This window comes from Lissotriton vulgaris, chromosome 6 (genome assembly GCF_964263255.1).
Source record: "Lissotriton vulgaris chromosome 6, aLisVul1.2, whole genome shotgun sequence".
Classification (NCBI taxonomy): domain Eukaryota; kingdom Metazoa; phylum Chordata; class Amphibia; order Caudata; family Salamandridae; genus Lissotriton; species Lissotriton vulgaris.
The window spans coordinates 157,647,740-157,660,650 of record NC_141694.1 but is presented as its reverse complement, the minus strand read 5'-3'; the positions used below and the strand labels follow the sequence as shown (position 1 = coordinate 157,660,650).

Sequence of the window (12,911 nt, the reverse complement as noted above, 5' to 3'; positions counted from 1 at the left end):
CTCGGGTAGTGCAGCGCTGAGACAGGTGTTCAAGAGGCACAGCAGACCTCACGCCGAGCCTCACTTTGTGCCGACAAGCACCCTGAGTCAAATACCACATGGCCAGGCAGGGCAAAGCTCACGAGACCACAGTTGGTGCGCAGCCACACGCACTCAGCGCTGACAAGGTGGTTTCTTCTGTATACTTTTGTGACCCCGAGCTTACAACAGGAGGCCAGCTCTTCTCAGGCCCTTGGAGACAGGTAGACTTCAGAGGGGGGCAAAGCACACAGCACAGCTCCTCTTCAAGCAAGGGGGACACAGCACACAGCAGAGAGTCCCTGAGTCCTTCTCCTCAGTAATAACAGCAACTGCAGGTCAGCTTCCAGACACTCCGCAATGGCGGCAGTTTTCCTTAGTCTTCCTGGCTGTTCCTTTTTGGCAGGGATTCCTCCTAGATGACAAAGGTTTTCCTAATCTAATTTTACTGGGGTCTCAGCTCTACTTTTATACCGCAAAAGTCTTTGTTCTTCCTGTGTGAGAGGCCCTGGACCAAGCCCAAACCAGTTCTGGGTGCACTCTGCCAGTGCACATCATCTTCCTTTGTGAGTGTAGGCCAGGGCGATCAGACGCACCACAGGAGGTGGAGCCAGCATTGTGGAAGGCAGGCACAGCCCTATTCAGACCCAGGTACTACTCCTTCCACCACTCTGCATGCAGATGGGTCTATTCAACCTAGTGCTGACTCACCCAGTTTCCTGGAGCCACCCCAGCCCCTGTCACTCACAAATCAGACAGTCAATCCACAAACAGGCAGAGGCACACAGAAAGGCTGAACAAGAAAATAGCCACCTTCTAAAAGTGCTATTTCCAAATGTAGAATTTAAAAACCATCTTCATTAAAAGATGTGTTATTAAATCCTGAGTTCAGGGTTACCAGATTCCATATGTCTATCTTGCCGCTATGGGAAGATATGCAGGTAAACATGTAACACAGCATTCCCCATGTATCCTATGGGCAAGATAGCCTTTCAATAGTGAAAAACGAAATTGGCAGTATTTCACTATCAGGACATGTTACCCACACTAGAACATGCCCTGCCTTTCACATACACTGTACCGTGCCCAGGGGGAGAGCAGGGGGGGAGGGGGATACCTTGGGCACTGCAGTGGCAGGCCTGAGACACCATTTTAGGGCTACTCATGTGGGTGGCACAATCAGTGCTGCAGGCCCACTAGTAGCATTTGAATCACCAGCCCTGGCACACTCAGTGCACGTTACTAGGGACCTACTGGTAAAACAAATATGCTAATTGTGGATAACCAATCACAATAATAATTTAACCAGGGAACACTTGCACTTTGGCACTGATCAGCAGTGGCAAAGGGCCCAAAGCTTAAACCAGCAAAAACTAATTCCAGCACAGTGTCAAAAATATAGGCGGTAGAGGCAAAAAGTCAGGGGAAACCACGCCAATGATGCCAGGTCTAACAGACCCCATGACCTTTATCACTACTCACTCTTTTGAAAATGTAACTGACCATCCTCACTCGAGCAAGGGTAACAGAGTTCTTTTTACTGTTTTTAATCATACCAAATGGATCCAAGAATAAATACCACTAGGGGTACTGTTACGTTACTTTTAACTAATCTGCAAACTCCTCAAACACGTGCACTCACCACTACGGCAGTCCTCTTAAAAGATCTCCGCTAAAGAGCCCTCTCGTGGGGCCCTTGGGGGACTGCAACGCCAACCCAACGAGGAGCAAAACGCCTTATGATGAAGCATGCCACCTTAACGGGTGTGTGAGGGCAACTCTTCAAATTCGCGGAATTTTCTCACCATCTACTTCTCTTTTCATCCAACCTAATATTCATCTGCCTTAGATGGATCACTACCAACCCTCCTCTTCTTCAACTATACTCTCTGCGACCTATTAGGCAAGCATCCTTCTACAGGAACAGTTATCGTTTAGTGATTTCAACGTTTTGTCTTGGGAGCACGGGTACTGGACCTCCTTTCTTAGCTCCCCGTCCCTCTCTCAATGCACTTGATAATTTTTCAGGACTGTGCCACCATTCAATAGCGCTCTCTTCCCCACAGTGGAAAGAGAAGCCTAATGTGCCAAAGCACTTTTTCTTTTTTTCCCCACAGGGAACATATTTTACCCCTTGGAGGAATCCATTCCCCTGCCTTGCGAAATGGTGGTGATTCATTCCCTGTCCCATCCTGGAAAGGATCTAGCCCCTGGCCTGAGTAAATCTCCAGCTATGTCTAGGATAAAAAAAATGGCCGGATTTTAGTTTGTGAATATCCACAAAAACACGTTTTGTGAGTGTTCACTGTCTTACAATTTAACCATGCCTTATCCCGCGCATTATCCACCTCTTGTGTGGGATTTACTACTGTGGATTTCTCAGCACTTGTGACATTGAAATCAGGGGTATTAAAACATTTATGAATACCAGTTCTCTTTTTGTGGGCTGTTGGCAGGCATACATGCTGCCATTCTGTGGGCAATAAAATAGCTTTGCGGATTGCACCTAAAGAATATGATGAGCAGGGTTCCCATCATAATCCATGTCATCAATAGGTATGTATTTTATTTTTGGTCATGGTGAGTTCCTTACATTTATGCGAGGATGACTAGGAAACCAGGAATATTAGAATTAATTTCCTCATTCAATATCAAACTCTCAGTAATAGTAATTTCTAACAAATCTATTTTTTCTCATTAATGTTCCCATGTAGTGTCCTTCCCTGCTTGTGTGCTGGAAATCTCAGATCATGAGGTGACCGACTGGTACTCTCCCAAGGATTTCTGTGTTGGGAAAGACATCACCATCCTGGGCCGCAAATTTATTCTCCACGATTGTGATGATTATACGCGAGCCTATTACCGTGACGTGCTGCGATACGCCGAATTCAAGCCAATTGATGTGAAAAAGAAGACTGAAGACAAAGTGAAACTGGTATAACTGTACACCCCAATGCTTACTAATAACGTTTACTGCAAATCCTTCCAATATCTAATGCATGCTGTTTGTATTTCTATGGTATGCTTGCTAGTTAATATCATTGCTTAAGGTCATGTCTGGTGACCTTTGTTTCTTCAAAATTGTGTCTCTGTGTTGGGCAATGTAGGGACTTTGTGCACTGCAGCCAAGTTAATGTATATCAAAGACATGCAACTACTCATTATGCACGTGAGTGCAGTCTGAGAGCTACCACCATGAGTGGTGTTTGCCAAAGATATTCGAAAATAAACACAAAGGTTAATTTTGACACTCACAAGTAACAGCATGTTACAGTCACGTTTGAGGTGGGCACTGTAAATTAATTGTATCACGCAGTAAGTGCCTTATGCAGAGTTTGCAAAAAGGGGAGTCAGTCAATATGTGGTAGCTGTTCTGTCTGCCATATTCAATTATTTAATTAAAATGCGTTGGTAATATGACAGACAGAACATCTGCCATCTTTTTTATGAAGCAAACCATTAATAACGCCCTAAGATTTTAATGAATGTCTATCTATGCATTTGGCTTTTTAAAAAAATGATGCACCTTTAAAATAGTTTTTTTTACAAAATTCTCAATGCATTACACAAACAGCTAAACCTACCCTTAGGTTTACAGTAGCATTGATGCACTGTCCTCTTTCACACAGTAACCACAGAGACCAGTTAAATGATTTTTAGGCTGAAACAACATACAGTTAAGTAAGTCTTACCTTAATTTGCCACCACCCAGTAGTAATCGCAAGGCTTTGGAAACGGCTTTCAGTAGTTCATTTGTGAAGTTGATCTTCGGGAAACAAATCATAATTTGACCAAATGCATATAAACATTTGAGTGTCCAAATGACTCTTTTGTCCCCCCCGCCCGCATGGTTTTGAGTTTCTTTAGATCTGCATTATCCATGCCTGATCACTAGCAGATGTTTAGCCCCTCACATGTAATTACTGCTCATGTAACATGCTGTGGATCAACAACGAAGAAAAGGTTGTGCCCGGTAGTTGGATGACATCTGTCCCCCAGCCCTGCCATCACGCGGATGCCTACTGTCCAACAATGCAGGGATCTGCGACATTTGCTGAAGCTTCTTCCTGAGGAATACCCATCAGCATGGGTTGGCCAAGTTGAAAGAAGTCATCCTGCTCCTCATCACACCTGCCTCATCATGCGTGACTCATGAGACCAAAGGTCTGCACATGGGAAATTGCTGCATTGGCCGGCTGATGTCTGAGTAGAGTGCAGTTTTTCACACTCACTATGATAAAGATCACATATTAAGCGTAGTGGACACCACAAATGCTGTTCATTTTACATATTCTTGTATAGTTACCTGACTGCTAGCCACCAAATCTTTTAAAAGCATGTGCAGAGTCCAAGTGCCATGTCTTTTTCAGCACCAGTTCAACACACTTAGAGCATCGTAGTAAGCAGTGGTACTGCTGTTTCCAAACATGGCTTCCAGGGCCTCTTTTAGTGGTCAAAATGTCATACTACCTTTCTTTCAGTGATGAAAACGTATATCCCTATTGGCCGTCTGGTAAGAAAACAGTGTCCTTTATGTTCCATCACGCCTAGAAGTACTAATTCATTCAGTTACTTTCTTCATAAGTAGCACCAGACCTTAAAGATAGGCGTTGTGCTACCATAACTAGGACACAAAGATCTTCCCTTCTTTGAAAACTCTTTACTGTTTGAAAATTTCGTAAGAGGGTCTGATGTCCAGAATCCTTCATGTTTTCACATCTGTCACTCAGAGGAATGGGACATTATCCTGGGAAAGACTTTTCTTATCTGGACACTACTCTGGGGCATGGACACGTGCTTGCTGATCACCCAGACCCTCAAGGTATACTAGTACTGGTAGAGGGAAAGATGGCTGACACTTCTCTGCTTGTCTTCTGAGCCAGAGGTGCAGACTTCGCAGTTGGGCAAGCCAAGCAGGGGTAGATCATGGCTCAGGCTGAATGACTGGCTATGTCATCTAAACAAATCACTTTACTTCACAGTGCTTCATTTTAATTAGGTATCCGATCTGAGAATATCTGTAGAAATTCAGTTCAGGCGATGTGCTATGAAAATGCTTCACTTACTGGTGGTGGCTTATAGAACACCAATAATGGCCATACATGCAACCCAAACGCCTAACTAACATCTCTTGGTTCACTCATGGTCTAGTAGTTAAGGGCATTGGAGAGGGGGAAAAGTTCATGCTTAAAGGTTTTCATTTTAACAGAAGTCACTACAGTGATCTAATTTAATGCAGAAAAGTAAAACATAGGAATTCAAGAATTAACCTATTTTCAACCTGAAAGAGTCCTTATCATTTTTCATGTCATGTCTACTGTATTATTTATGTGTCAGATTTTTTGATACATCGGCTGGCTCATTCTATGACATTTTGAGCCAATCCAGAAACTTGGCTCGGCTCTCCCTAAGAATGTTCTCACTTGCCTATTTCTAATGTGGGTACACCCATCTCCTTGTTTCTGTGCCTTGCCATATGCTTCTGCCCTCCCAGACATCTTTTTTAGGTCTCGCTAAGTCAGCGCACATGCGCTGCTCGGAGAGACATTTAGAAGCTGCTTCAACAAGAATTGGCATAGCCAATAGGTCTCGCTTTTGGGACCTTATAAGTATTTAGTTATGCAGCACAATATCCTTAGTGCAACAACATCAACTGTTGCATGGCTAAACACTTATAGCCAATAGGTCTCGCCTTTGGGATCTTATGTCAATGCTTGTTGGTTTGTTTGGTAACTGCAACATTTTGGCCAGAAATGCTGTACAGTCTGTGTTAACAAGCTTAAAAATGACAAAATATTGAAGTAATACTATCGTAAAGTATTCATAATTTGCCTTTTCTTGCTGCATAATTTCCTGAACCCTGCAGCATAACTTGACCCTCAGTTGCCGCATAATTCCAGTGGCCTTGAGTGTAACTCTCCTCCCTTATGTTATTCACCATGGCATTGCACGCTCTACAGATAGTTTCCATTGCAAGAGCCACTATTGCACATCTAAGAAATACTCATGACCCATGACAGGTTTTATCTTAAAGATGCTTTGCAGAAAGCACTCGGTGTTTCTTTCTTTTTCACTGCAGCAAGCTACTTTCATGTTTTATTCGGAGCTCAAGAAGCAAGGCAGGCCAGCTGGCTTTAGCGACCGCTGTGCATTCCTTGCCTGTTAAAGCACAATGCTAGAGTAATGCATGAGGCCTGTGAGGTACATGTGCTCCAGTGCACAAGGCCTCCTAAAGAGGGTGCAGGCTGGACCTTTGTAGTGAAGTGCATGGGGAAGGGGGTTTACTTTGGACATGTGCCTCGGACGGATGGCCCCGTTGTTCTGCCCCTTTGTTTTTCTTCACAAGGAGAGAGGGGCAGCCAGTCCCTCCTGGGGCGCCCCCTTTTATTGATTTAACCGGGAGGCGGGGGTCTTGAGGGGCAATAGGGCCGAACATTATCTGCCTTCTGAAGTGTTACTTTTCCGCCCCCGCTGGGGGGCACACATGCGTCAGAGGGAACCATGTGGGGGTACAGTTGTCTGTTGACCCTACTGGAGAGTGCCTCTCCCCACCCCTGCCATCTGAGTGCTGGGAGCACAGAGAGCCAGGCCTCTCTCGGCCCTTCACCAGGCGCACAAGTAATGGCCGCTACAGCCTAAAGCACTTAGGACCCCACACCGTGATTTAAAGCGCTACAGTGAAACGACACTGAAGGATACTCCCCGCCCCCTCCCAAAATGCAAACCCTGCAGGGCACCCTTATGGCGTTAACTACCACTCCACCCCTCTCTTGGGCAAGGCCACTGACCATTTCCAAAAATCCTCACAACTTGTTACCGCTTAAAGCTTCAGGCAGAGGGGCGCATCCATACTGGAGGGGGCTAGGGAAGCTTGTCCTAGAGGCTGTGTTGACAGCAGGTAGGGTAGGCTGGAGGACTTTCACGGGCCCAGCTGTGAAATAAACAATACATACACTTGTGTATTGTGGCCCAGTAATGCATTCTCGGGGTTCTGGTGCCAATCACAAATCCACCTCTCATTGGCTCGATGGCTGATTGTAGTGTGATCGCGCCAGCCCACGGCATTCACACTGCTTCCCTGTATGTACAATCCTCCCATGATGCACATGCAAGCATGTATACATACCGCACATGTATATTGTATGCGGAATTCATCAGTTCACTGCTGGTCGCAGGCTGTTGGTGCTCGGCATCTGGGGCCTCCTGAAGGACATGGAGCCCCCACCCCCAGCTCTCGCCAGCGCTGCCCCAGGGCCGCTCCAGGCCTGAGGAACGAGGGTGGGTTGTGGGTGGATCCTGGGAAGAGGAGCCGTCGATAGAAAGTGGGCAGTAAAAGCAGCACAGCCCGTCCGAGGGACACACAGCCAGGCGACGGTGGGAGGGCCATTACAGGCCATTAATTGCACCCCAGCGATGTTTGTTGTTTGCCCTCTACCCCCAGTAAACGCTACTTAATTACCTACGTCTGTAAGAAGTGCTGTTTAAAGTGTAAAAACACACGCATCTCCACGAAAGAGGCCAGTCACTTCAGAGGCGATAGCGCCGTCAAACACATGCCATTCGCTTCTGAAGGATGAATGGCTGAGTCATCTCCTCCAGCCCTCCAACATTTTGCTTGCAGTGTGTACACAGGTTTCAAAAAACCCCTGGTGTTCCATGTTTTATTGTGGTGTATTCATTAATAATGCATGATAAAAACTGATATTTCGATATAAGTGCTCCTGCGGTCACGGCTGGATGGCCTGCACTGCCGCCTTATAATGATCGATTGATCATCAGTAACTCTGATCTAGGCGGCCGCGCCCTGCCGGCTCTCCTCTTCTGACCTCTCATGGCCCTTCTGACACGAAAACAGGCAGAGTCGGCCCGGCGGCGGCAAGATCGGGCCCAGGGGAACTGATCTCCCAAAATGTCCCCAGGTGGGACACGCGGCTGCACCTGCGGCAGTACTTGTTTCTGCCCCAGTGGGACCTAATGACCCTTTTGCTGCCCCGGCAGTGGGATCTGTATTGCCCCGGCTGCGGGACCTGTTGCTACCCCGGGGCTGACTGACTCTGGAAAGTGCAGAACTTCTGCAACCGAACGGCAGGTGCGAGAGGTGAAGGATGCGGTCACCCAGGGCGCACCTAGGGGTCCCGTCAGCTCTCCCACCGAGCAGACTGCATGGACCGGGGTGTTAAAAAGGGGATCTGAGGAGATAGACTTTCACCACGAGCTGCCCACTCCACGGATGGACCTGGACTAGGACTGGAGGGCGGCGGAACATAACATAAGCCTCTAAGCAAGCAGGGTTAGATGGGTCCAGCCGAGCGCTAGAGGGTCACCCTCTCCCTTGCCAAGTGCTTCTTCAACCTTTGCGTACTGCTTCTAGGCACTCAGCAAAAAGAAGGAGCGGTGTGATCGGCCGTACTTACAACATACTTAAAATGTATCCGAACCGGCACATACTAACATATTCACGAGCTGTCAACCCTAATATATATTAAAGTACACAAGTTAATTATTCAGACCGACAAGACTTACATGTGGCAGATACATACATACACACAAGGGTATCCCACGCAGCTTATACATACACGAAGCGTCCAGATCAGACACTAAAGAAAAACAAAAGCGAGCGACTCGCACTAAAAGTGAAAAAAAAAAGTTAGAGGAGGAGGTGGGGGTGAGGGGGGGAGGAGGAGGGGGCCTGTGCCTTCCCTTGCGGGAGCCAGCAGGAACCATCTGTTAATTACAAACAGATGGTTTCAAGCTCGCTCCCGCAAGGGAATAGCCAAACATGCACGCGTTGCCATTGAAAGCAATGCAATGCGTGCACGTTTTTGGCCCAAAAAGCAAGTCGATTACATGAGGTCCCCTCCTATGCAATGCTTGCGTGTTGCGTAGGCGAGACCTAAAAAGCGCTACTTTGCCGGCCACCAGCTTGCTAGAACGCGTGTGTGCGCGAAACGTGCATAGCACTTTTTCCGGTCGCGCGCGCGTGCGCACAACTCACGTTTTTTTCTTTTTTAAATTTTATTTTTTGCGGCCATTGCTTGTTATCAATTCTCTGCACGTCTCACTGTAAATTACAAGCCAGACAAAAATAAAGGTTGCAAGCGCCGAGACGCCTAAGGGCATTTGTTCACGCTCTATAAATGTTATTAATAAATAAATAAAAATAAATAAACGCCCGCAACGTGAGACTGACGTTTGTTTGCCTCAACTCCTCCGAGTATGAACAACACAAGGCTTTCCCGCGAGAGTCCCGCGAGAAGACAGGCTCGGGTTCAGTCAGCCGTCAAGGAAGGCTTCCGTGAGATTTCACAGTAACTGAAGATTTCCTCACGGAGCAGCACTAAAACGGATTAGCATATGTCCGGTGGCTATGGGGGCAAAAACAGATGCACAGGAATTTGGCCTAGAGTCATTCCCAGCGTCTGACATTACCGTCCTAAGCTTTGCAGAACCTCAATGCCTGGGGAGCTGATTTAACAGTACTATGCACAGAAAACTGAAGGCACAATGCAAGGGACGTTGCTTTATTAAAAACTGCCGGGCAATGGGAACTCCATCATCAAAATCAGCTATGCAGTGTGCTCCTTTATTAGAACCACCGAAGTACGGGTACTATTTTATTTTAAAATAAACATCTATCCACAGGATACTGCTTAAGTACAACCAGTTATGCACCCTTGCCGCTTGACCAACATCAGCAGTACTATGCATTACCAGCAATGCACTGGCTGCTGATTTACTAAAACCAGTTCTGACTGGTTTGTTAAGAACCTGTCATGCAGAGTGTGCGGCTTTATTAAAACCAGCTCTCCCCGGAGTGCTGTTGTATCAGAGCCGGCTTTGCACAATCTACCCTTTTATCAGAAAAAACCTGTGCACTCTCTGCTCCTTTACTTGAATCAACTATGTTTAGTAAGCATGCTTATTAGAACCAGCTGTGCACATGGTTGCTTTATTAGAACCCGTTATGCATGTGTGGTGCGTAGCTTCACAAGAAGTAGCTATGTGCAAAGTGCTATTATGCAATAGCTAGACATGCACTGATTGTGGAACTGACAGAACTAACAATGTGCAAAGTGCTACAGTAGCACTTTGCTATTCTATTCTATTAGTGCCACAACCAGTGCATATCGAGCTATTGCATAGGCTAGCTAGATATGCAATGGTTGTGGCACTGATAGAACCAGCAATGTGCAAAGTGCTACTATGCAACAGCTAGATATGCAATGGCAGTTGCACTGTTAGAATTAGCTATGTGCAAAGTGCTACTTTGCAATAACTAGACATGCACCAGTTGTGGCACGGATAGAGCTAGCTATGAGTAAAGTGCTACTATTCAATAACTATATATGCACTGGTTGTGGCACTGTTACAACTAGCTAGGAGCAATGTTCTGGCTTATTCAAAACAGCTGCTACTCTACTAGGCGCAAGAGGTACTAGGTTATCAGAGCTAGCTATACACTTTGAGAGGCTTCAAGATCCAGCTATGTATTGGGCGCTGCTTTACCAGGCCAAATATGTATGGGGCCCTGCCTTAAATCGAACCAACACTGCATACTAGAACTAATGATATAAAGTGTGCTACCACTTGCTGCACATGGCACTGCTTTGTTCAATACAGTTATACACCGATTCCTGCTTTATAAGAATCTGTTATGCATTGCTTGCGGTTTTACTATCACCAGGTATGCACCGGTTGCTGCTTTACAACAGTTGGGTATGCACTAGTTACAGTTGTAATAGAATCAGGTATGCACTGGCTGGTGATTTACTTGAATCAGGTATGCACAGTTTGCTCCTTTATGAGAATTGGGTATGCACTGCAATTAGGTGTGCACTGGTTGCTTCTTTACTAGAGTCGGGTACATTCTGGTAGCTGTTTTACTAGAATCACATATGGACAGGTTGCTGTTTTACTAGCATTAGGTATGCTCTTGTTGCTGCTTTACTAGAATCGGGTATGCACCGGTCATAGTTGTACTCTAATCCGGTATGCACCAGTTGCTGCTTTCTGAAAATCGGGTATGCTCTGGGATCAGGTGTGCACAGGTTTCTGCTTTACTAGAGTCAGGTACGTACTGGTAACTGCTTTACTAGAATCACATATGCACAGGTTGCTGTTTTACTAGCATCAGGCATGCACTGGAATCAAGAGTTCACTGATTGCTGCTTTAATAGAATCCAGTATGTACTGGTTACTGCTTTACTAGAATCAGGTGTGCACTGGTTGCTGCTTTACTACTGTCAGATACGCAATGGGTGCTTGACTAGAATCACATACGCACATGTTGCTGTGCATCAGGTATGCACTAATTGCTGCTTTACTAGACTAGGGTATGCACTGGAATCAAGTGTGCATTGGTTGCTGCTTTACTACTTTCAGGTACGCACTGGTAGCTGCTTTACTAGAATCACATACGCACATGTTGCTGTGCATCAGGTATGCACTGGTTGCTGCTTTACTAGACTAGGGTATGCACTGCAATCAAGTGTGCATTGGTTGCTGCTTTACTACTGTCAGATACGCACTGGTAGCTGCTTTACTAGAATCACTTACGCACATGTTGCTGTGCATCAGGTATGCACTGGTTGCTGCTTTACTAGACTAGGGTATGCACTGGAATCAAGTGTGCATTGGTTGCTGCTTTACTACTGTCAGATACGCACTGGTAGCTGCTTTACTAGAATCACTTACGCACATGTTGCTGTGCATCATATGCACTGGTTGCTGCTTTACTAGACTAGGGTATGCACTGGAATCAAGTGTGCATTGGTTACTGCTTTACTACTGTCAGATACGCACTGGTAGCTGCTTTACTAGAATCACTTATGCACATGTTGCTGTGCATCAGGTATGCACTGGTTGCTGCTTTACTAGACTAGGGTATGCACTGGAATCAAGTGTGCATTGGTTGCTGCTTTACTACTGTCAGATACGCACTGGTAGCTGCTTTACTAGAATCACTTACGCACATGTTGCTGTGCATCAGGTATGCACTGGTTGCTGCTTTACTAGACTAGGGTATGCACTGGAATCAAGTGTGCATTGGTTACTGCTTTACTACTGTCAGATACGCACTGGTAGCTGCTTTACTAGAATCACTTACGCACATGTTGCTGTGCATTAGGTATGCACTGGTTGCTGCTTTACTAGACTAGGGTATGCACTGGAATCAAGTGTGCATTGGTTGCTGCTTTACTACTGTCAGATACGCACTGGTAGCTGCTTTACTAGAATCACTTACGCACATGTTGCTGTGCATCACATTGCACTGGTTGCTGCTTTACTAGACTAGGGTATGCACTAGAATCAAGTGTGCATTGGTTACTGCTTTACTACTGTCAGATACGCACTGGTAGCTGCTTTACTAGAATCACATACGCACATGTTGCTGTGCATCAGGTATGCACTGGTTGCTGCTTTACTAGACTAGGGTATGCACTGGAATCATGTGTGCATTGGTTGCTGCTTTACTACTTTCAGATACACACTGGTAGCTGCTTTACTAGAATCACTTACGCGCATGTTGCTGTGCATCATATGCACTGGTTGCTGCTTTACTAGACTAGGGTATGCACTGGAATCATGTGTGCATTGGTTGCTGCTTTACTACTTTCAGATACGCACTGGTAGCTGCCTTACTAGAATCACTTACGCGCATGTTGCTGTGTATCATATGCACTGGTTGCTGCTTTACTAGACTAGGGTATGCACTGGAATCAAGTGTGCATTGGTTGCTGCTTTACTACTTTCAGATACACACTGGTAGCTGCTTTACTAGAATCACTTACGCGCATGTTGCTGTGCATCATATGCACTGGTTGCTGCTTTACTAGACTACGGTATGCACTGGAATCATGTGTGCATTGGTTGCTGCTTTACTACTTTCAGAT

General features: G+C 45.9%; 1 protein-coding gene across 1 annotated transcript in view; it reads left to right on the top strand.

Moving 5' to 3' along the window:
- EFHC1 (EF-hand domain containing 1) overlaps window positions 1-12,911 on the top strand; it is a 258,645-nt gene that overhangs the window by 125,539 nt on the left and 120,195 nt on the right. The window contains exon 6 of the mRNA XM_086926193.1: window positions 2,733-2,953. Coding sequence (XP_086782319.1) covers window positions 2,733-2,953 — 221 coding nt within the window. The remainder of the gene's footprint in view (window positions 1-2,732; window positions 2,954-12,911) is intronic.